Source organism: Ornithodoros turicata, chromosome 2 (genome assembly GCF_037126465.1).
Source record: "Ornithodoros turicata isolate Travis chromosome 2, ASM3712646v1, whole genome shotgun sequence".
NCBI lineage: Eukaryota > Metazoa > Arthropoda > Arachnida > Ixodida > Argasidae > Ornithodoros > Ornithodoros turicata.
This window is the reverse complement of record NC_088202.1, coordinates 91,829,496-91,852,686: the sequence shown is the minus strand read 5'-3', so window position 1 is coordinate 91,852,686 and position 23,191 is coordinate 91,829,496. Positions and strand designations below refer to the sequence as shown.

The 23,191-nt window shown below is 46.8% G+C and overlaps 1 protein-coding gene and 1 long non-coding RNA gene across 3 annotated transcripts in view; one reads left to right on the top strand and one right to left on the bottom strand.

The window, feature by feature from the left end:
- LOC135385782 (uncharacterized) overlaps positions 1 to 16,762 on the bottom strand; it is an 85,016-nt gene extending 68,254 nt beyond the window's left edge. For both annotated transcript variants that reach the window (XR_010420492.1, XR_010420494.1), the window contains exon 1: positions 16,657 to 16,762. This is a non-coding gene — a long non-coding RNA (uncharacterized LOC135385782). The remainder of the gene's footprint in view (positions 1 to 16,656) is intronic.
- On the top strand, positions 1,038 to 21,254 carry LOC135385780 (basic-leucine zipper transcription factor A-like). The gene is made up of 5 exons (XM_064615293.1): positions 1,038 to 1,468; positions 2,153 to 2,852; positions 15,980 to 16,142; positions 18,272 to 18,422; positions 20,134 to 21,254. The coding sequence occupies exons 1-5, from the start codon at positions 1,397 to 1,399 to the stop codon at positions 20,326 to 20,328; spliced, it is 1,281 nt and encodes a 426-aa protein (XP_064471363.1). The 5' UTR covers positions 1,038 to 1,396; the 3' UTR covers positions 20,329 to 21,254.
- Positions 21,255 to 23,191: the final 1,937 nt, after the last annotated feature.

Genomic DNA, 23,191 nt, shown 5'->3' with positions numbered 1-23,191 from the left:
TACGGGAGAAAGCCGCAGCACACTCTGGAAGAGGCTAGAATTTGTACGTCACCGACCTGAAAAGGAACTCTGCGGGAAAATATTTCCGTGTATAACGCGCACCGTTAGGTAATGCGCAGGGCCTCTTCAGAACACTTTTACTGTACAACGCGCGCGTTATATACCGGAAAATGCGGTACCAATATTTCCAGGACGTCCAGACGGACATCAAATTTTGACGCATAGCGGCATCACGAATTTCTTCTTTGGAACTTCTTTGTCACAACTGACGCAGAAGTGGAGCAGTGGCACGGAACACTGGCGCAAATGAAACTTAGGGGGCACATGTATAGTCATCCTGCGCGCCCATGAGATTACCCACTCTTACCTCTTTCACTCGTTCAATTTATTCCCTGCAACTTCAGTATTAACCCCTAGTGAACGTTGCACTGTCAACTGTACACGTGTTCTTTTTTTTTTCGCATTCGTGGATGAGCTCCATAATATCCAATCCAATCCACGTCAGCTAGTAGTTCGAATGATTTCTCGTGACGTCAGTGCATATTTCTCATGTGGCACGTGTTTTTGAGCATGGAGAACTTCTTTCATGCGCCTGTGTCACCTGTTGAGCAAGGACACGAAGCAACAACAACATGAATGACGATGGAATGAGGTGATTCACCGCAACAATTGCAGTACCATACCTCAGTGCGTGTGGGTGCATGTGGGACACGAAGTACAGAATGCAAGAATGTGAGCGTTTCAGTGAATAACAGCTATATCGAGCAGCCGCATTATCACAACATCCTTTGTACACTTCGCTACAGATCGCCGCGGAAATGCATGCTCCTCCCAATGAGCCACGATGGAGGACAGTGTACTCCAGACCAGAGTGCGGCTATGTAAACGTTGGAAGTCGTGCTCCTACTACTTTGCGGAGGTCCCGTTCCACCAACAACTTCCCATCTCTATACACCAGTCTAGAAGGAAGAATAAGGCGGGTTTAAACTGCGAAACTGTACTTTTAGCTATGTGTGCCAACAGGAATTTTTGTATTGGTTCCGTTCCCAGACGACACCAATGCACCGGGAGGTTTGAATCTCAAACGGAAGTTCCACGAAGTAAGCTCCAAGCTTGGCCGGTAGAGTTTGTGGTGCACGAAAATTTGCAAAATGTTGCATTTTCTTGATTGTGCGTATGACAGAAGTCTTTTTGATGCTTCCAATAATAACTGTAAACAGAAAAAGCACTGAGACGTAGCGAAGACGATACTGTGAACCAATCACGAGCCGCGTAGCGCTTCAGAGCGCCGTCTAAACAGGTGTGGGCAGGACTTCCAGGCTTCACGCCCCGCCTCTTTCGGGCGTTCGTCACGGACGACAGGCGTCGCGTATTCCAGCAACAGGTCGCTGCCAACATGGAGAGTCAGGAAGGACCCCAGAGCAAGAAGAGTCGACAGGAAGACCAGGGATCGTCGTCAGAACAGCAGGTAATGTTCCCTTGCATACCGCTCGTTACCTCTGGTCAAAAGCGGCACTGGTGCAAGCTGAGCTACCACTACGCGTCATTCTCATAGCCAGGTAATAAGGTGACGTAACGACTGCACAAAATATATACTTTTTCTTGTACAGAACTGACCTTTGCAGATTCCTGAATATGCGAAATTCCTTGAGAGATGTGACTGAAGTACGAAGGGAACGTTCCACGTGTTAGTAGGCTTACATTAGGCGTATGTGTATTGTTTACTCCTCTGGGTGGTGCACAGCGGTATACGTGTTCGCATTTCAAAAGGTCATTGTGCGAGGAGCTGTTGTACCCGACGACATGCGAAAAATGTCATGACAGTATTTAGAAAGCAAACAAATTGCACCCCTGGTCTTGTAGGCAACTTATTTCTTGAGCTTGTGGAAGACCAGACATTGCATCCAAAGTCTTTCGGCCTTGTCATATCGTTGCCATGTGTTTATGTGCCATAGTAGGTTTAAGAATGCTGGATATTTCCTTAGGACGTTAACAGTAGCGTGTATTCAGCAAACTTTGCACATCTATCGTGCTAAAGCTTTTCTATGTGTTGAAGAGTGTTTACCTGCAATGTAATACCAAAGGCATAGCTTGTCTGCATATACTATTTGCACAAAATTGCATAAATAACATACTCATTACAATCCTTCAGAGAGAAGAAACTCTCAGGGAACCACAACCTCAATTGGCAGAAACCGTCGCTGCAGAAGATACTGTGCCAAATGACGAACCAGTGCAAGTGAAGTACGAAGTGGTCGAAGAAGTCGTCTACGATTCTAGTGCCGTCCCTCCTGAAGACACTTCGGGACAATTACTTTTAATTCAACAAGAGAACTTACAAGAAAGCGTGCAGGACACCGGAGAGCCAATCACCGAAGACGAACGTTCTCCGCAGCTTGCAGAACTTCGTAGTGAGTGGCCAGAGTCACCATCCAAGAAGGAGGACAGCCTCACTACGTTGTACACTCTCGATCCTCTTGTACAGCCCGAACTGGTGGGATGCAACGATCCGATGCCCTATGACTACCGCATGATGACTCTCAACCAAGATCCTGCTGATGAGGAGTTCGCTGCTAGTGAGCAACAGGCTTACGCTCTTCCTCAGGATTCAATATCTCAACCACACTACGACGTCAACCTCGCCGAACAGGAGGCGAAGATGAACGCCATCCAAGCAGGCATGCCTGAGCCTTACCGAACGCTGCCTCCAATGCAGAGGACACCTTACCACATCATGACAACGGCTCAGACTTACAGCACTACAAGGGAGTGCGCTACCTCCACGGGTACGACGACGACTGTGGCGTCGTCATCAAGGAGTACGAGGAGCAGTGGCCGGACAAGAGACCGAAGTAAGTGAACTTATCGATACTCTTCGGTACCTCCGGGGACGATATGGCTGCAAATGTCCATTAATACTTCCTTTCGTGTACCCACTTTTGTGATCTCTGCTACTCTAAAGGCGCGAGCGTTCATTCGGGGTATTATGATCAGGACCAAAACTAACAAAGACGTTGTAAGCACGGTCATCAACGAAATTACAATTGCCATTTGACTAATAATGAAGGTCACATTGTTTCGAATTTCGAATTCGATAATGATAATTCGTGGCTTCACGTTGCAAGACAACGATATGATCATGAGCGAAGGCACAGCGGTCGCTCTGCGGATTAAATCAGCACATGGCGGAATCTGAAACACGTGCATGCTTTAGGATATTGTGCAGTTGCCTTAGCGGCTGGAAAGAATGTATGAATGCAGAATGCACGAAAAAAAAAAATGAACATGAGGGTCATAGTCGGAGGATGCCAACCATTCATTGTCCTTCGACGCCGCACGTTCGGCCTTACATAGAGCCCGTAAGAGGAAGCCCATTTATCTCGCTCACATCTCCTCAACAAACAAACAAGCAAAAGGAGTCACACTCCGAGCCCCTTACGTGCTGTGCTATGACGTCACTTTATAAGCTTTCTGTTTACTGTCTCGTTGTGTTCGAACGGTCAGTTTTGGAGTTCTAGGATGCGTGCTGCCTGTGGCTGCCTCCCCATGTCCGGGCCTTAGGCCCCAGACACATTCACGGGGACAGGCAGCCACATGCATAGTTGGCATTAGCGACACTAATATGGAGAACCATTAATTCACACTAACAAGGACATTTCACGGGACGCCTTGAGTGACAAAGTGACACCTACAAAGCTTTTCCAGAGCTCGCTTCTTTCGCATCCTTCTCTCCTTTCTATGCAAGAGGTACTGTAGGGGACACAGCTGTCTAAAATTAGTATTCCGTGGTTTATCTCATCTCAAATCTCCAGGTGCTGCAAGACTATTTCGTTCGAGTAATAAACACGTGCAGCGCATGGTACACCTTCAAATACAATATTGGCACAACACTTTCAAGTACAACAGAGGTGTATGGGACTGGCGATTTTAGCTAACCGTTTCCCCAACAGTACCTTAAAGAGAAGGGAGTATACATATAGGGACCGAAAGGGTACACGTGCGCTATGTCCTACGCATGTCCTTCTGTCTGGAAAAATTATTCGTTGCCTTAGTTATGGTAGTTCATCCTTCCTTTGTTTTAGCAAACTAAAAGTTCCATTGTTGATCGCCGGCGGTGTGTCAACTTTCATTCTTTTTCGACTCAGTACCTCTCACTCGTTCAGCAAACAAAATGTGTTGTCGCTCTTAGGACATTATTGTTATTGTGTATATATATCTATATATATAGTTGAAACGAAAAATGAAACACAGACTACGAAGGTACGGGAAGTAAGAAAAAAGGGGGTATTTATTTACATTTAAGATACTTGGAATGCTAAAAAGGTTGTCTACGTTACGGCGGAAGCTCCACCTTCGTCAGGGCAAAAATATGTCAGACTCACAGAATAATAATAATACTAAAAGCAACGATATACAACAGTTGAACACCGTAGCGAGTACGTAGACGTGCAAATAGATGGGACACACAGATGCATCGTGCATGGACAAACTTCCAAACATATTGAACGTTCGGATCCGCAAATGAGGCGTTTAACGACGTGGCAGAGGTTACTACATCTCGAGGGTGACCCTCGGACACGTTTTCAACTTAATATATCAGATACAGGTCATCTAAAAGGGTACAGCATACACCAATTCGTGCAGTGGTAGTAAATATGAGTAAATTGTCCTGGCCACAGGCCACGGCGATCTCACATTAACTGTTGCACGAAGTGGTATTTGTTTGTACAAATTTGTCCACTTTTTTATTCGTGTATACGCGGTATACTCTGTGGAACGTGGTCTTTATGTAGTATTAACACATTTGCTGCCTTTTGTACGATGTGATGCATCAGCACATGACAGATTTCATTGGTTATTTTTCTACTGGTGCACCATAGCAATACTTTGCGAAAACAGATTATCTGGTATGTCAAACTCCTTTTCGAACAAAAGTGGCAACTATTACCATGTACTGCCCTACGGCAGCCAAGGCGTGACGCCTGATGGAGTTTCTCCTGCGTCAACACGTACTCAGCTATTGCCGTTAAAAAAAGAAAAGAAAGGCTCTGCACATCCTTTGGCGCAGCGAATTTCCAGCACGTCCTTTGGCACTCGACTAACGGGCTTACAAAACGTTGATGCTTAGAGAGAACGTTATTTATTCGTAGCAATCACTCGCGAAAAAAAAAAAAAAAGAGTTAGGAGCAAGTTAAGAAACCTGAGTGAATATCAGATATCCAATACACATTGCACGACAACGTACGACACTGTACGACGTTATTGCAAATTGTTATTGAGTGTAAGAAAAGACATCCGTAAATGCCGGCGCCGACCTGAAATGGTGGTTGTGACAGACATGAGTAGTTATCCTAGTCCTACGAGATGGCACTGTGCACATGATAAATGTGACAAGATCTTTTATCTTGGCATCTGACACAAAATGAGGATGTTGGGCACGCGTACGACGGCAACAGGTCTACAGTGTGTAGACACCTCAACAGACCTCCCAAGCCGATATGTACCCCGCCATACGCATACGCTCCATTGACATATACCTGCTTTGAACGCAAAGCATATCGAGGATCACCACTCCGCACGCAACTATGAGGCATGCAGCCGTGCGTGCTATACGGAAGTGGCATCGTTGCCCATACACATATCGTGGCGCGATTATTACCCGGGGATAAACGTGTCGCACAGCGAGCAGCCGTTGCGGATCATCCAGCGCGGGAAGCCTCCATATTTCTCAAGAGAAAATCAGCTCGGGACACAGGTCTTGTACATGTGGCCGGACATCTGTGCTGCAGGTGCCTTTGCAGTTGTGCGCTTTTTGAGGCCCCGCTTGCATGCGCTTATGCCACAGCTTTTGTCGACAGCCAGTCCCGCACAGCGGGGCACGAACGACGTCTATTGCTCGTCGCAGTTAACAATCATCCTCCTACACTCGTTTCGTCTTCTGCTTTGATTCCACCATGGCAATCGCCCAGTCCTCCGCCCTCGCCAAAACGACCAAGCGATGGCGACGCAAGAGAAACAAACGACCCATCTCCCGGCGATGTACGTATAGCCTCACGCATCGTTTCTAGTTCATTTATCGGCTGTATTACATACTCTGCTGTATGATCATAACTGTCCGCGACCTGGAGTTGGCACTTTCAGAATGTGTCAGCGTTGATGCATGTCTTTGACTGAAAGTGGTACACAGTGGCTGAACCACGGGGCAACCGAAACAAAATAGTTGCCAATTTGGAAAATATATATCGGTGTGTATCTTTCTGTACCTGTACATGTACATGCATGTACTAATATGCGCGTGCATATCTAACTGCAGGACAAATAATAAAAAGTCAATACCCGCACAGCTTAGACGAATTTACTTTTTATGCATTACTCATACGTTTGTGCTGGATATATGTGTCGAAGTGATCATTACCCCTTGCCATACTCATATAAATGACTGATGTATAAGACCACTGATGTAAATCATAGTCCTAAATAACATGTACGAGCAAAAATGACATCGTTACATTCGGTAATTGTTTCGTAAAACAAAAATGTGTCAGAACGTGAAAAAAAAAAAAAAAGGAAGATACGCTTTCAGCGAACAGCTACGTGCCTCTCTATAGTTCAATCGCACACCTCTTTCGGCTAGGCTGTCCGAGGAAGGCATGCCGGGGAGAATAGGCAGCTCTGCAAAACTGAATGTTCGAATATTTAGTTATTTATTTATTTACCCTCAGGGCCGTGAGGCAATACTGTTGTCACCACGTGCGTACGGATACACAATCCAGCGGAACCGTATAAACAGGCATTAGGAGAAATCAAGGTTGTAACATATGTGCGACGAAATACTGACTCTCCCTTGTAGCGAAAATGTACTCGCCCACAAGCCAGAGCTGTGGCAACGAAAACCACCTGATATGGACGCAACACTTCACGTATTTACCGTCAATTGTATACTGCACAAGATGCGGTTATAGCGTATTTGATTTGTCGAGGAAAACCCATTTTCAAACGTGTGCAGAATTTCGATTTTCGCCCAAAACGTGTCTATAGGGGATGTGCCTAAAAAATGAGCAGCATTGAGGACCCTGGGGTCATGTTTCCCCTACGGTGGTGTCTGGAGCAATAGCGTTTCAGCTTCGGGTTGCTCAGGCATTGGATCCCTCGCTTAATAATCAGGGCATCTGTGATTTTTCCTCCTAAGCTCCCATTTTGGTTTTATCTTTAAATTTCGCTAAGGTTGCGAAAAATGAGCCTAACAATCGTATGGCCCTAGATGCTTTTTGCTAAAGCGGAAGATTATCCAGCTTTTGCTCACGCTTCCCTCTGTTCCCATGAGATCGTCTGCAACAACTGCGGCGCAACGTTTAACAAAAATTTACTTGCGTAGGCGACGTGGAAAACATTTTGAATCTCATGTTCGTTGCTTACAGTTCCAGGCAAGTTCGTCGATTCGTCGACATAAATGAACTGTTACGAACAACAGGAATATAGACACGTTGGACTTCGTTTTTTTTTTCTTCTTCCAAACCATCTAACAGGCGCGTTCTTAATTTTCTAGCTGCCTCATGGAGCCACACTCAGTGAGTACAGCACAAACACCCTAAACGCGCACAACTTCAGATCTATCTATTTTATATCGATCACTATAATTAATCATTCCCTGAGACAGCAAAGTCTAATACAAGATAGATGCAGCAGATGAACATTGACTTCGGATCTCTGACATATTATATGGCTATTATTGAGTTGGGAATGGGAAAGGAACACCAAGCTCGTTCAAGCACTTTCGAGATCGAGTCAACACAAAATTTCCTATCGACACATATATCTCTCTCAGCCACAAAGGAAAACGTTTGCCATTCCAACTATTACGCATAATTTCTGGGGGGGGTGGGGGGTTAGTTTTTACAATAGGTATTCGTCTTTTGTTTGATATGCTTGCATCATAAACTTTTGTTTGTCTGACTTGGTTATTATTCTTCGAAAATGCTCCTTCATAGCAACAATTCCTTTCACTTTGCATGAATCTGAGTCCATCTTAACGAAATGTACTTCTTTATCACCTTGTAGTACGCGGAGATTAATGTATCTAACGTCAATGAGGATCCTCCGTATGGGATTCCACTGAAGACTTCATGTTCCTCGCAGTTAAGGTATCTACCACGTTGAACACTAATGACTCCCAATTCATAAGAGCCCACTGTAGAAATCAGTGTTCAGAGACGAAAACTAATTTCGACATCTTTATGCATCTGTACTCACACACGATGCAACACGCAGCACTCACCAGTCTAACAGTCGAGAAGCAGAGCTGTCAGTTTGGTTGTCTACATTTCGATGTTCAATGTACGTGTATTACAAATGCTACAGTGGCTTTCAAGATTGCTGGACACAGTTGAGCTTCCAATCAACCCCATGAATCGTGCTACTGCTTTCTCCTAAAAGACCTTTCAAAACGCTAGACGCGTGCTATGATTTCACGAGCTAACCTCAAGAAACCTTAACAAGACCATCAGAAAGAAGGAAGGAAGTCACTGAAAAGGTTAGCCAGCTGCAGGACTGGAACCCACATGTTCTGAACTGCCGGTCCAGTGCGGCAATCCAGAAAATGTGGGTTCGAGTCCTACGGCTGGCTAACCTTCTCCGTGACTTCCTTCGTTCATTGTTCTTAGGCAGTTGAGGCTTGTGTGTTGTGTTGTCCTTTCTTGCGTGTTCCAGCTTCAGAACACCAATTTCCATCGAAGACCATTAAAATACCCGAGTTCATTCTTCTTGTCTACGGAACTTTCCGTCCTGGCTACACTGGCAACAAAACAACACACTGTTACATTTTCATTTTCGTACAAGGTGCAAGGTTTTGGAGCAATGTGAAATGAATAAATTTCGTTTATTCAGTTCATCCAATGAAGCAGCTCAACTACCGTAATTTTCTGTGTATTACGCGCGTATTATACGGCGGAATTTGCCCTTCTGCCCCTGCTGCGCGCTATATACGGCGGAGCGTGTTATATGCCTGGCACTTTCCGTCCTCGTAGCAAGCCTTGATGCATAGGTTGCGGGATCGAACTTTGCCGAGGACGTCAGCAACTTGGTGGCAGGTTCGCGCGAGGGACGTTAAACATGGTTTGCCATGTGTGGAAATTATAGCGCACCTTCAGGCAGGCAAAATAACTCCCAGGCCGATGAATGTGGCGTCGCTCATGATCATAGTGGTCCCGCAATGTAAAGCCACGAATTACTATAATGTGATTCATCTAAACGTGATGCTTCCTCGTTTCCGGAGCGTAATTAAGCACCGTCTGGACTTGGCTGGGCGTGTGCATGCGTGGCATATACGAAGGTGCGTGGTATCTTTATTTTAAAACTTTATTTTTACTAGGTGCGCGTTATCGGCCGGAAGTTACGGTAAATAAAATTGTAATACTAGTACATCCACGCGTGCTACCGTAATAAAAACACTTGGAGGCAGACTGCGCTGTCCCTGCATGTCCGCCAACGACGTCCCGTGTTTTCCAGCCGAGCGAAGCCGCAGTTGTGGATCATCCAGATGCGTTAACCCTGTGAAACTCCTCCCTTCCAGCTGTAGCACACAGCTTGGGGCCGTTCTCTCAGAGCGAGCAATGGAACAATGGCTGCCAACAGTTCCATTTCGTTTACAATGCACGTTAGCTACCGTATGTGATCGCTTGGAAGGCGCTGGCACAAAAAATGCATCGAGCACCGCATGTAGCTTTTGAAACGTTCCCTATTTTCGTGAGGAAAATACGTTAATAATATAATTAGGAGTATAGACTTACACGTAAGGATGCGCACGTTTCCGTCAGACAGGAGAGATTGTTGGAAGAGCAAGAACCCAAATATTCCTCAATTAGTTAAATGCATGAGGTTTTCCCGAGGTTTTCCGAAGACTTTCCAGACGAATGTCGGCACAGTTCCCCCTGAAGTCGGCCCAGGACGCATGCTAACCCCCCTGCCCCCCACTCCTTCCAGCTGTCCTCTCTCCATCTTTCCACGTCTGTACGCCGCTCATATCCACAGTTGCTTCGCGGCGCTAACACACAATTTAAAAAAATAGTTAAATGCGACACTGTGGTCCTCATCCGATCGAATGTCTTTTTATTTCATTTCTATATCGTATACGTTGCCATATAACTCGAGGCAGTGACATTTTCAGTGCCACTACGAGACGCACGTTTTTAGCCCGCGCGAATAAAGCACTAGTTGGCAACACGCGTGCAACCAGAATAGTCCTTGGCCCATTCCTCTTACGCCTATCAAGCGAGTGGCGACGCGAACGTGCACATGCTCGAACAGCGAATCGTTAGAACATTATCCAGCAACTGGACCTCGCCACTCCACATGGTGCCCCCCCCCCCCCAAAAAAAAACAAAAAAAAGAACGGTAAGTTGGCGACCATGCGGAGAGTACCGTGCTCTGAACCGTGCACCAGACCGGTACCCTATCCCCAACATCATCGATTTTGGCAGCGATGGAAAATTGACTTGGTCCACGCCTACCATCAGATTCCTAAGGCTGAAGAAGATTCCAAAAAAACACTATAGTAAATCCATTTGAAGTATCTGTGTACTTGCGCACACCTTCCGGTTTGCCCAACGCGGCACAAACATTCCAGAGATTTATTGACTCCGTCGTCCGAGGGCAATCATTTGTCTATGCATACATGAACGATATCTTATAGCAAGTCCCGATCCAGAAACACACGGGCATATACGTGTACTTTTCACGCGACTCCAAGACAATGGAATCGTCAATAACGCCACCAAAAGCGAACCTGGCGTGCCGGAGCTGGATTTTCTCGGTCGCATCGTGTCAGCCAGCACGGCATACTCCCTCTACCATCTGAAATCGCGGCCATCCGCGAATCCTCCCAACGCAACACCAGCCACGCAGCCACAACAGTTCCTCGGATTGGTAAACTTCTATGGACGATTCATACCATTCATGCCCCCTAGCGCGGAAACACTTCGCCCACTTGAAGCTTTACCTTCTGCCCGCAAGCGTGCTTCACCAACACTGGAGTGGTCCAAAGAAGCAACCGCACCACGCTCAACAAGATTCGTGACGACTTCGCCTCCGCCACGCTCCTCAACCACCCTCGACACGATGTTCCTATACAAGTATCACGGTGGACCATGGACGCCTCGAGTGTCGCAGTCGGTGCTGAGCAGCAACTCGTACCTTCTGTATGGCACCCAATCGCATCTTCTGCCGCATGCTGAAGCCAGTAGAAACACGCTACAGCACGTTTGGACGCGAGTTTCTCGCAATTTTCCTCTCAGTGAAACATTTTGACATTTTCAAAAGAGTCGTCCATTCACCACCTACATATAAATCCTTGACGTATACTTGCTTTTCCACCGGCACTGGAGATACTCCCCGCGAGATACGCAGCTTTCCTCCATGTCGGAGTTTATAACCGATATCCAGCACCCGAGCGGAGTCAAACAATGCTGTGGCCGATGCGCTCAGCCGAGTCATCTCCGTTACAACCGCACGAGTCTGCCTCCCCTCGACCATCCGCTCCCTTGATATCCTGTCGACGGCACAGTACTTCTGGCGACGAACTTTCCACTTTCCGCGCAAGCTCTACATCGAACATGAAAATCGAATATGTCGTCTTCCCTGGGGCAATAGCCGTGGCTTGTGACATTTCGCAAGGTTCGCCTCGACCCTTCGTACCCTTGGCGCTTCGTCGTCCCATTTTCGACCGTTTCCACTCCTTGTCGCACCCAGGCATACGAGCTACTCACACCCATTCGAACGCCATACGTTTGGTCAAACAAGAATTCGAACATCAAGCGTTGGGTTGGAGCACGTGTGCAATGCCCAACGTTCCAAAACCCAACGGCACACACGCTTTGCCCCTCAAGGTTACTGCCGATTGACTGCCGTTTCGGCTATCTGCACATCGACCTTGCTGAACCACACAGCCAAGTCTATAACTAAATTCTCATAATCATCGGTCGTTACACCCGTTGGACCGAAGCAGTCCCAATCTCTGACACAACTGCGCACACTGTTGCCACGACACTTGTGAGCATAAATATCCCGTTGCGGCGCCCCGTCCATCACCACTACAGACAGAGGCTCGAGTCTGCTCTATTTGCTGCCTTGACTAACTCTCTAGCGAACGTATTAGGACTACTGCATGTCATCCAGCGTCAAACGACCTAATATGTATAGGTGACACCCATGCCAGAATCGGGATTCGAATTCGAGTACCTCCTAGTCTCCACGTGACATGGCCAGCACGTTGACCACTCGGCCACGCGAGCTGGTCACCGCGCGCGTTAGACTGCGGACCCAGGTGCAGAGGCAAGTGCCAAGAGCCAATGGCGTTAAACTATGTTATCAAAATCACGGGTTTCCGATAATGATTAGAGAAGAGCCAACATTTAAATTGCAAGTACCCTTATCGCCAATTTCACCATTGTCCGCATTGCCAACCTTTCAGGACCACACTCACAGTGTCTCTAAATCAGCTAGACCCCCGTCCTCTCACTAAGACAAAATTACTTGGTTCATGGTCAGATTCAGCACGTCAACGCTCTGCCCTGAAGATACTATACTAATCTTACTGGACTATGTAGGCATTCGGTCTCACCGTGAGGCTCATCATTATATTTTCACTGAATTTCCGGGAGCAGGGGGTTAGAGTGAAGCGCCCCAATCATCATAATCTAAATAAAGTTGCCGTAGTTGACCAATGTCACCCAGAAAGACCAGGACAAAAAGATATCTGGAAGTGCTTACTGCGCGAGCAGCTAGGGTGTATGCATATCGTTCATAGCTGAAAGCATCAATGTATGCTGTCAGGGATAGGAGCGTTCTGTGGAATTCAGTGCCCTAACCCATAACAAATTCCTTTCTCTTGTATAGCGCTGATCTCACTTCACGATTAACATGATAACGATTTCGCCACTTGCGAAGTGTAAAATTCAAGCATGGCAAACATGCAGTGTCATAGCCCAGCCCACTTATTTGGAGCTCAGTTAACCGAAAAATTTATTGCCCGTACAAGAAGAAACTTTGCCATTAGGAAATTATAACCGCGCTCTGTTGTCCAGAATGTGGTAGTGAAACCTCCCTAGAAAGGACACCCACGGGACCAGGATTCTTGTCCGCTGAAGGGAGGTGTCCGTACACGAGAGCTATTGAAGTAAGATCATCAAAGCTCGCCGGGGGAAACCCAGCTGTCCGCAGTAGGGGAGTGTCTGTCTAGGAGAGGTGTTCGTAATGGGAGGTTTCACGTTTCCGTATCCATATAAAATCTCAGGAATATTCTGCATATTCTCAAGTTATTTTGATCCCGTTATCTGGAGCTCGGCCCGTCCGTCCTGAACACAAGGGAGCGGTGATATTGATGGGTCACGAGATCCGAGCGAGCCATACTCATGTGATACTCATTTATCCTGAAATCAGTTTTTTACTGTCTGACCACGAGTCCGCATACGACTGCATGAGGGAAATATTCTGAGTGCAAATCACTTACAGACACCTCCAATATATTTTCAACCAATTTATCGCTTCGTAAAAATGCTTTGTTTGTACTACCTGCGACTACAGCACCAATGTTATAATAGGGTCCCAGAGTCGCCTGCTAGCAATGCCCGTCGACAAAAAGTTGCCTATGTCTGCACATAACCATAACATTCCTTAATTCCGTGTTAGCGCCGCGAAGCAACTGTGGCTATGAGCGGCGTACAGATGTGGACAGATTGAGAGAGAACAGCAGGAAGGAGTGGGGACAGGGGTGTCAGCATGCGTCCTGGTCAGACTTCACGGGGAACTGTGTCGACATTCGTCTAGAAAGTCTTCGGAAAACCCAGGGAAAACCTCAGACAGCACAGCCGGTGACAGGATTCGAACCCGTGTCACCTCCCAGTCTCGGCGTGGAAAGTGATCACTCTAACCACTATGCCACGGGAGCTGGTAGGCAGGGGAATCTGTAGTCTTTGTTGGGACACAAAGGAACGACAACCGTTCAGAAGACAGGCAAGTGTCCAATTGAATGTTTAATGATCGTGCTATGGGCACGGGCATTCATTCTCTCGTGAACGGGAGCTGTCGACCACAGCATTGCTAATGCCTGCAATTAGTACACCGCCGTCAACTTAAGGGTTGAGACCCACGGAAGACCCACGGAAAACCCAGACAGCACAGCCGGTGCGGGGATCCGAACCCGCGTCGCCTCCCAGTTTCGGCGTGGAAAGCGGTCGTCCTAACCACTATGCCACGGGAGCTGGTCACATAATCATAAATATTTTCTAACCTTCGGAGTGTTGTAGTAAGATTGACAAAGGTGAATTGACTGCCCATATCATGTGTCACCTGAAAGTGAATTCGCGCCTATACACATATTAATACATCGTATGTCATCTGTTAACAACAGGCGACATAACGGATCAATGAAAACTTGTGCAGAAATGAGAGGACTCTTAAGGCCGGCGTTCCGACATACAGCGCTTTGCTCCAGAGCACTGGAAAGCAGCGCTGTTTTTCCCTCCTCTCCCGGCTGCGACTCGATGGAAAACAGCGCTTGGCGAAGTTGAGCATCGGTGAACTTTCCCATCGCTGTCTCCCAGCGAAAGGTTCCCTGAACCAATGAGAACGCGGCGGCGCGTTCACGTGACGGGGCTGCCCTTTTCTTTTTTTTTTTCCCCCGATCACGTGAGATCACCAAGTACAGCGCTGGGACAAGCGCTGCAAGTGCGAACCCCACAGTGGAAATATATCGCTGTTTTTGCAGTGCTGTGGTGCAGTGCTGTGGTGCAGCGCTGTGGTGCAGCGCTGTGGTGCAGCGCTGTGGTGCAGCGCTGTGGTGCAGCGCTGTGGTGCAGCGCTGTGGTGCAGCGCTGTGGTGCAGCGCTGTGGAGCAGCGCTGTGGAGCAGCGCTGTGGAGCAGCGCTGTGGAGCAAAGCGCTGTATGTCGGAACGGGCCTTTACACTATCGCCGACAAGTCCACCAATTCAGAAACGCGCTACCGTCGCTATCATTAACAAAGAATGTACGCGTGTAACGTGCTGAAGGGGGACATTACGTGTTCAATCAATTCCCCCTTTTGAGGCACGACGATGCCTATGGGGAGTTTCATCGCCAGAGGTGATACTCTACCCCATTGCTGGTGGTGATGTGGGGAATGAAATAATGAGCGCCTTCCCAATAAGGATCCAAGACCGAACGTGTCCAGAAAGGTCAAAAGAGCTTTGAGCACAGAGTGTTGACTTGCTGGATTCGGCCAGGGACCAAGCAATTTTTATAGGGAGAAGGGGCGAGAGTCCAGCTGACTAAGAGACACGGAGAGAGCGGTTCGGGAAGGTTGGTAGTGTGGGCAATGAAGAAGAATGAGCTCCAGATTCTCTAGAGCACTGCAGTGACAGCATCTGGGAAAGTCAACTTGATTTGATTTGATTTGACTTTACTGGCGCAAGGATATCAAAGATCATGCTGCGCCGAATAATTTTGTTGAGTTACTCTACATTAGGTCCAGTTCAGTCAGGTATTTGCATTATCAGAGACTATGAATTTCCTATGCCCATTGTCAGATCTGAGACTGTGTATGTTCTCATCATGCTGCAGAGCCCACATCATTGTGACACTGGGTAAGGGGAGAGTCAACTTGTCTCAAGCGGTAACGCCACTGAGCTGTAAAAGCCACATCGAGTCGCATTCGATGAATTAATGCAGCATCTTGACTAAAGGTGTTCTTTCGGAAAGCTAGCGTCGGATCAACTCTGTTCAGCATAGATGAGGGGAGAATGTCGGTTGTCCATTGGCGGGAAGTCAGGGGTGTCACGAGGCGTCGCATAATGGAACGACGGTCTCCTCTCAGCAGTGCAATACTAGTACGAGAGAGCTGCTTCTGCGGCGCTGTCGGCCTGCTCATTCCCCACGACACCGCAATGGGCTGGAACCCACAATGGGCTGGAATACAATGCTTATCATGGCTATTCCTTGATGTCTTTTCAGATCGTGGGTCAAGCTCGTTAAGCCGTGAGGAACAGAAGCGGAACGCATGCGACCGTGAGCGAAGTAGAATGCGTGACATGAACCGAGCGTTCGACCTGCTTCGCGAGAAGCTACCATTCTGCAAGCCACCAGGAAAAAAATTCTCCAAGATTGAGTCTCTCAGGTAACTAATACTCCTACGTCCGATATGGACGATATCCAGGAACCTGTATCTCACACAGGGCGAAACAGCTCGACTGCACACAAACACACTCTTGAAGAGACTCAATTAGTCACACTTTGATACCACGCGCAGAATAAGCAACAAGCATTACAGAAGATGTCGATTCCTTCTGTTAGTAACAAAGACAGTGTGTCAGCCCAAAGTGCTCTGCGCATTTCTATTCGCGCACATGTCAGCATGCAGATACTTTAATGACAATTAATCGTGACGACTAGTAACGAGTACAATTACCTGACTAGCATTGCGCACGCTCATAGCGGACACAGAATCACAAATCTACCGTTATGCACTAGCGTATTTCTTTGTACATCCACCCTAAACGTGATTCAAACGACGTAGACATCAGGAGACATCTTGTACTATCGCGCACGCAGTCGACAACAAGATGTCAACCACGATAAAGCGTGGCAAAATCTGAGAACTCGGAGCTCTAGAAGCATACGTTGTCTCTTACTTTTACTTGTGGTCGTAGTCGCTGTTCCCGATCGTGGTACCCAGAGCGTCTTGCGCTCACACCGTACGAGGGACGAATGGGCAGCAGAGGTTGATGAGCGTTACAGAAATTCGTCGTTATCGATCCTTATCGAAAGACAACGATATGGTTCTTCACAACTCCCGCGTTTTCGCGCATACCTTCCGTAACATATCTTCAGATAAAGGGGGGTGTAGCTACGTTCCAGGATGGTAGTTATCATCTGAGGCGGATAAAGCGCTCGTCCTGTCTCATTCCTGTTTGTTTTTGTGTTCGTTTCTGTTGTTACTTTCACCAAAGCATAGACAGCAAGTGTCCCAGTTCCTTACATTTTTTTTTTCTTTTTTGATTCCGTGTTAGCGCCGCGAAGCAACTTTGGCTATCAGAGGCGCACAGACGTGGACAGATGGACAGAGGGCAGCAGGAAGGAGTGGGGGACAGGGGGGTTAGTATGCGTCCTGGGCCGACTTCAGGGGTACTGTGCCGACATTCGTCTGGAAAGTCTTCGTAAAACCCAGGGAAAACCTAAGACACACAGCCGGTGGTATAGGATGCGAACTCACCTCTTCCCAGTCTTCAGCACGACCTTGGCTAACGCCTTAATCCGCTCGGTCATGCCGGTGGTAGTTCTTACATTGACGTTTCTGAGCTCAAAGTCTAGGGCCCAACGGGTCCAGCTAGAGCTTGCAACTACATATATGATTTGCAACGGGTTCCTGTGGTGCGCACAGCATTGTCGCCTACTGCATATTCACAGTCTCCCAGGTTCTTCGGCTGACCGTGGTGTGCAGAAGCAACGGCACGTGCCCCCCGTGTTCACAACAGACGAAGCTTTAAAGGACGGACATCGCCGACACTAAAGTAGTAACAACTTATGAATCAATGCTGTTCCGTTAGGTGGTGGACTCGTTTTGCGAACCCTCCAGAACTTGCTCGTATAAGTTGTAAAGTCGTGCATATTGTTTGGAAACGATCCAAGTTTTGCTTGTTTATTCCAACACCTGCAATAAATACAATGATAGATGCATCAAAAACGAAAGTTCACTCAAAGACGTTGAAATGTTGCCCATCTCACAAGCAAGAAGAAGAAACAGTCAGAGAAACGACTCATTCAACCTGTAACATAACTGCCTGTAAACACATGTTCGCTACCGTCTTTTCTTTTTACTTAGTTGTTGATACACTCCCTTGCCAAATTTTAAAATTACGTTGAGGATCGGGTATACGATAATTGATTAAACAGTTTCGAAAGAATACTTGCTATTGTTGAGGAGATAACGTGCATGCATAAGTCACAGAATTAAATTCACATCCAGGTAATCATCGTCTTTTTGCGTGAAAAGCACTCAGTTAACATAACATACCCCCTTTTACCACTAGTTACAATCTCATATGTAAAATTCGTAGTATATAAAAGCATTCAAAGTTCACGGAGTCAATGTGAATGCCCTGTCTGGTGCAACCTCAAGTCACCCTACTGTTTCACGCACCGTTTCCATCAAAATCACTCCATGGGACCGATATTTGTTAGAGACGTTCCTGAAACTTGTCGGTATCGTCGTAGTACTTTTTTTTCTAACATAGGCGTTCATTTCAGGATGGCAATCAAGTACATAGCCCAACTGGAGACTATCCTTTCATCTCAGGGTGGATCGTCGTCCGGTCCATCAGGCCAACCCTACGATTCCTCCTTCTTCCCTGCATCCGTTTGGGCAACAGCACCCAATTACTACAGCTGGATACGACAGGTAAGGTTCGTGGCAGTATTCAGCGCATGATGCAAGCTCGCTTGCGTAGGCTAATAATGGGTAACATTTCGCCGAGTCTGAGAGACACAGCGGACGCGATTCAAAAAGAAGAGGCTGGGGTACTGATGTAAGGAAAAACAGAGGGATTACGATGGGAAAGACCTGCGACTGAAGGTGCGAGCAGAGTTTGTTCATGTCATCTCAGGCCACAACGATCGCCATTGTCACAAGGAAAGTTGTACAGTTCAAGAATAACATATTTTGTATGCTCTTGAAATGTTCTCTAAAGGTGCGTCGTCACTAGGCTGATCGGCAAGGCCGATCGGCATAGTGAGACATAGACAATAAAGCACAGCGGGGAGAGCCGATCGGCCTTACCGATCGTCATGGTGAGGATCAGACTAGATGGATAAGGCATGTTTCGAGGCCAAAATATAGGGGACATTTGGTCAGACACGTATGTTCGTCTCTCGGCAAGGACAAAGTAGCTGGAACGCGTCTCTTCTGTTCGCGTTGAAGGATCGCTAGCAGCCATAGAAATACAACAGCTCTGCTTTGAGTCGGCAGGCGAAGTTATAAGCGGTAGCACTTCTGAAGAAACAATGTCACCATGCGGGGGCCAGACCGAGCGCATCTTCTTGTCATATTTCTTAAAACCCGAAATTAATTAACTTTATGTATCTTCCTCGTCACGTATAGAGTATAACAATGTCTTGCTAGAATGTAAGGTGAGCCACGTTCCAGTGGCATAAATTATAGGTATAAGATTATGAGGACACAAGATTTCGTAAAAAGTGGTATTTCCAGGCAGAAAACCTTACAGCCAGAGTGTCGAACCGAACCGAAAATAACCGTTATTTTTCGGCTGAACCGCAACTGAACCGATGGAAGAAATTTCGGTTACCGGTTCAAATAACGGTTCAGAAACATTGAGATTGCCTACCTGAGGTCCCTTAATCTTTAACATCGTTTAATGTTATTCACATCTGACTTTTACGGCTTGGTTATGATTACACTATCTGTGATGCACAGTAGCACAAGTGGAGTCCCAGCAATGCAAGCGAACGTGGAACGAGCGTTCTCCGGACACGAATTGATACGGTATCCGCAAAGAGAATCGCGCGACACTATGCTGCTGCGTGGAGTGGAGTGCGGAGCGGAGTGTCGTGAGAATATATTGCTGCGCTCATTTGTAAGGTAGTCATGTATGCGCACAATAGAGATGCTCTGTGACTGTTCCATTGGTACGTTTGCTTTGTTACTTAGTCACCGATAATTTGCAAAACCATGGCAGCTCTGTTCACGTCGACCCAGGACTACGCTCTTTCTATTACATGCGTTCGGTTATGTTCACAACCGAAACTATAAACAGCGAAAAGAAAAATCATGATATCGGTGTCGTTATTGCACGTTTTGATACGCCAGGAGATTCATCGTACATATTTTATAACAAACGAACCGGTTCATCTTGTAGAGATCCCGTCCGAGTCGATACACGTCGCCCTGGTGCTGAATCGAACCCAAGCCTGAACCACACCGATAACGTTTTCGGATCTACACTCTGCTTACAACACCCGGCACTTCACCCTAAACCAGATCTGGACTAATATCTTACTTCAATTAGAATCTTTCCTCTGTTAATCTAGAGTACTTGAAGCACGTTTCCCGCATTTTGGTACTGCAAGTCTCCAACCACTGTATCCATTTTCAGGATATTGAAAACACGGGTCCACTACCAGGTCCAAACCAGCCACACAACATCAACCTGAATACCCAGCAAAACTCATCCTTCACATCAACCAGTCCAAAGTACTTTGGCAACAGCAACAAGCTCAAGGAAACACCCGCCAACGAAAGCTACTGGCACCATGACGGCACGCAACCTTCACAATTTGTTTATCAGTAGCTCTGCAAATCACGTCATGTGCCACTTGTACAGTCTAATGTAAATGCTATTTCTGGTCAGAGCGATATAGTGCCAGTTTATCTCCACCTATAGCGCCCGCGTATTAGAGAACATCACCACGTGATGCTGCTGCCCAAACTACGGGTGAAGCCAACGCCACCTAGATAGAGAAAGCCATGTTTACTCGTCGACGTGACGTAATAACTAAGAGTCAGCCAATCGGGTCGTGTTTTCAACGGCGGTAGCCAATCACGAACGAGCTTTCAGCGGTCGTAGCCACGGAGACGAACCACTGTCGAATGCGAGCAGTGATTGAACGTCCCCGCGTACTAAACGGGAAAAATAAAGCGTAAAACGGTCCCATATCTTTCTCAAGACTGATTTTCTGGAAATCCTGTTGCACTTTTTGTCTACAGGTTCAGGTCTACAGGTTCCAAGTTAGCTGCAATCATTTGCGACTTCTTGAATTCGCAGAACGGTGATTCGCAGTAGCAGACGAATTCTGACTTTACATGCCCACGTAGCGAAGGAGGGAGAGAAGGCAATAAGCAGGCCTTCTGTATCTAGGTGGCGTTGGTGAAGCAATGGAGGTTGCCATGCTGCGTATTTTTTCCCTAATAAGCCCCCCCCCCCCCGTCGCTAATTTTCCCTAACTGTACAATCAAACCTCCCAGGAAAAGAATTTGGGGGTACAGTTGGGGGCCTTACTCATCACGTGACCCATTACCAGTGCTGTCGCCAATGCGAAGCTGGTGAGTGCAATCGTCAGGATGAGGACAGTGCATATAGAGTTACATCTGGAAGAACTACACGCAGTTGCTCTTTGCTTTTGATGTGGTGTGATAAATACGCTCCGAACTGGTTCATGTTACGAACACTGTGCTTCTGGGCACACGTGGCATTCAATAAAGTGCTTCTGTAAAGTTTGTGACTGCCTAGAACCCAGTAGGTCACTACTTCTGTCATGATGCGGGGTCAGTATTCCACAGTGCGACACAGTGAAGTTTCGGAGCCAAACATTTTCAGAAGGGCACGATCCCACAGAGACTACAAAAGCTGTCGCAAACACAAAATGAGCGATAGGGGCATCACAAAAGTGAAAAGAAAAGAGAGAGAGAGAGAAAATTAGCCGAATGCAGGGTTCAAAAAATAGTATTGGAGTACACACACACGAAGCACAGACTGTATAGCAAACACTCCAAATAGTAATTCACATAATTTTCCAGTAGTGTACCGAAGCGCTTTGGGGCCCCGACAAAATAAGCAGATGTCACTGCGCGCCAGGCTTGTACAAAATACTCACAAAACGTATTTAAGTTACTGAGTTGCGGGCAAAAAAGTTACTGAGTATAGGGACGTTGGCCTGGAGTTTGGCAGCGCGACACTAGCGCCGCGTTTCTCCCCTGGTGGTACGGAGAAGCAAAGTTTCAAAGTAGACGCGTCGGGCGACGAATGTGATTACATGCGCTGTGCACGACATTCCACCTGCTTCCGTGCAATATCTGAGAATGTACATCCCGTGGAACGGGAAAAATAAAAGCCTGGACCACGTTACTGTTATAAAATGCACGAACTGCACAAAGAACACCGGAGCGTACCTGTTTTTCTGTTATTTTTTGCATTCAAACTCAAGCTGATAGCTGTGTGATTCTGCAAGCCTATAAACTTGAGCTGTTCGGTCTTTTGTATCTGCTTCGTGCTCCACGCTCAGTTCTTCTTTTTTTCTTTTTTTGATATAATGAATTTTGTCCATCAGCTGGTCTGCGTGTACGCCATTCTGTCGTAGACGAAGACCCGTGCGTATACCTATGTCTGGGGCTGCGTAGTACTATGTGAGAATCATGAGTAATATGGATTACGCATCCATTTATTTTTTTAAATTCTTAGTTACATATTCTACGGCTATAGATGGAACAAACTCCTAGGCAGCGAGTGCATGGCAAGCATAGGGGAAGTATGAGATGTCACGAGCGCATGTAATCCCCAAAATGATCAGACCTGTGAAGGATCCACCGGGAGTCATTGCAATTGGTCATTGGATTATGAAAGTTGTATTGTATTGTAAAAGACACGTGTCTCATTAAGTTAGTGCCTCAAAGCCAATAATCTCAGCCACAAAGACATTTAAATTTTTGTTCTGATGACTGTTCTGATCTGAATCCCATATTCTTCTCTTTCAAAACAGTCACGGATATGTGATAAGTGGTAGCATGGTTTCGAGTAAGCAAAGAGGGAATGTAACGCTCATAAAAAGACCCAACTACTGGCTACTGACAAGTATGCATACTGCTCGCTCCGTTCACTTTATAAATCATTACTCCACCGGCTCTCACACCTTCTTCGTAAACCCGAGTAAAAAATTTGAAACCAGAGATATCCAACTGTATGCATTCATGCTTTATTCTTCAGTTAGGTTTCGCTCAGAGCTAGTAGATCTACGGTACCTTGAGAGCACCGGCATTTTACTCGTATCTCGAGCGTGTCCGATAATATTCTGCCATGCGCCAAAAACGCGCCGCTATTGACGGTTTCCCTTCTTACGACTTGACGGGGAAACAATCCCCGGTCTCTTTTGCCTTGTAAAAATCGCAACACAGCTTGGCCATTTTGACACAGCACATACCATGTGCGCGATCAGAGAACACGCTACTTTGGAAAACTTAGCACTATCGCCACAAGTGGCGCTGACTACCGTAATCAGGAGCGCCCACTGGCCCAGCCCAACAACCCTATAGCAGTGGTTCCCAAACTTCGCCCCGCGGCCTATAAAAATGTAGACTATCTCGTCGCGTCAGTTTGGGAGCCACTGGAGTAAAGTATTAAATACCCATCTTGAAAAGTATTCAAGATGGAGTAATAAATA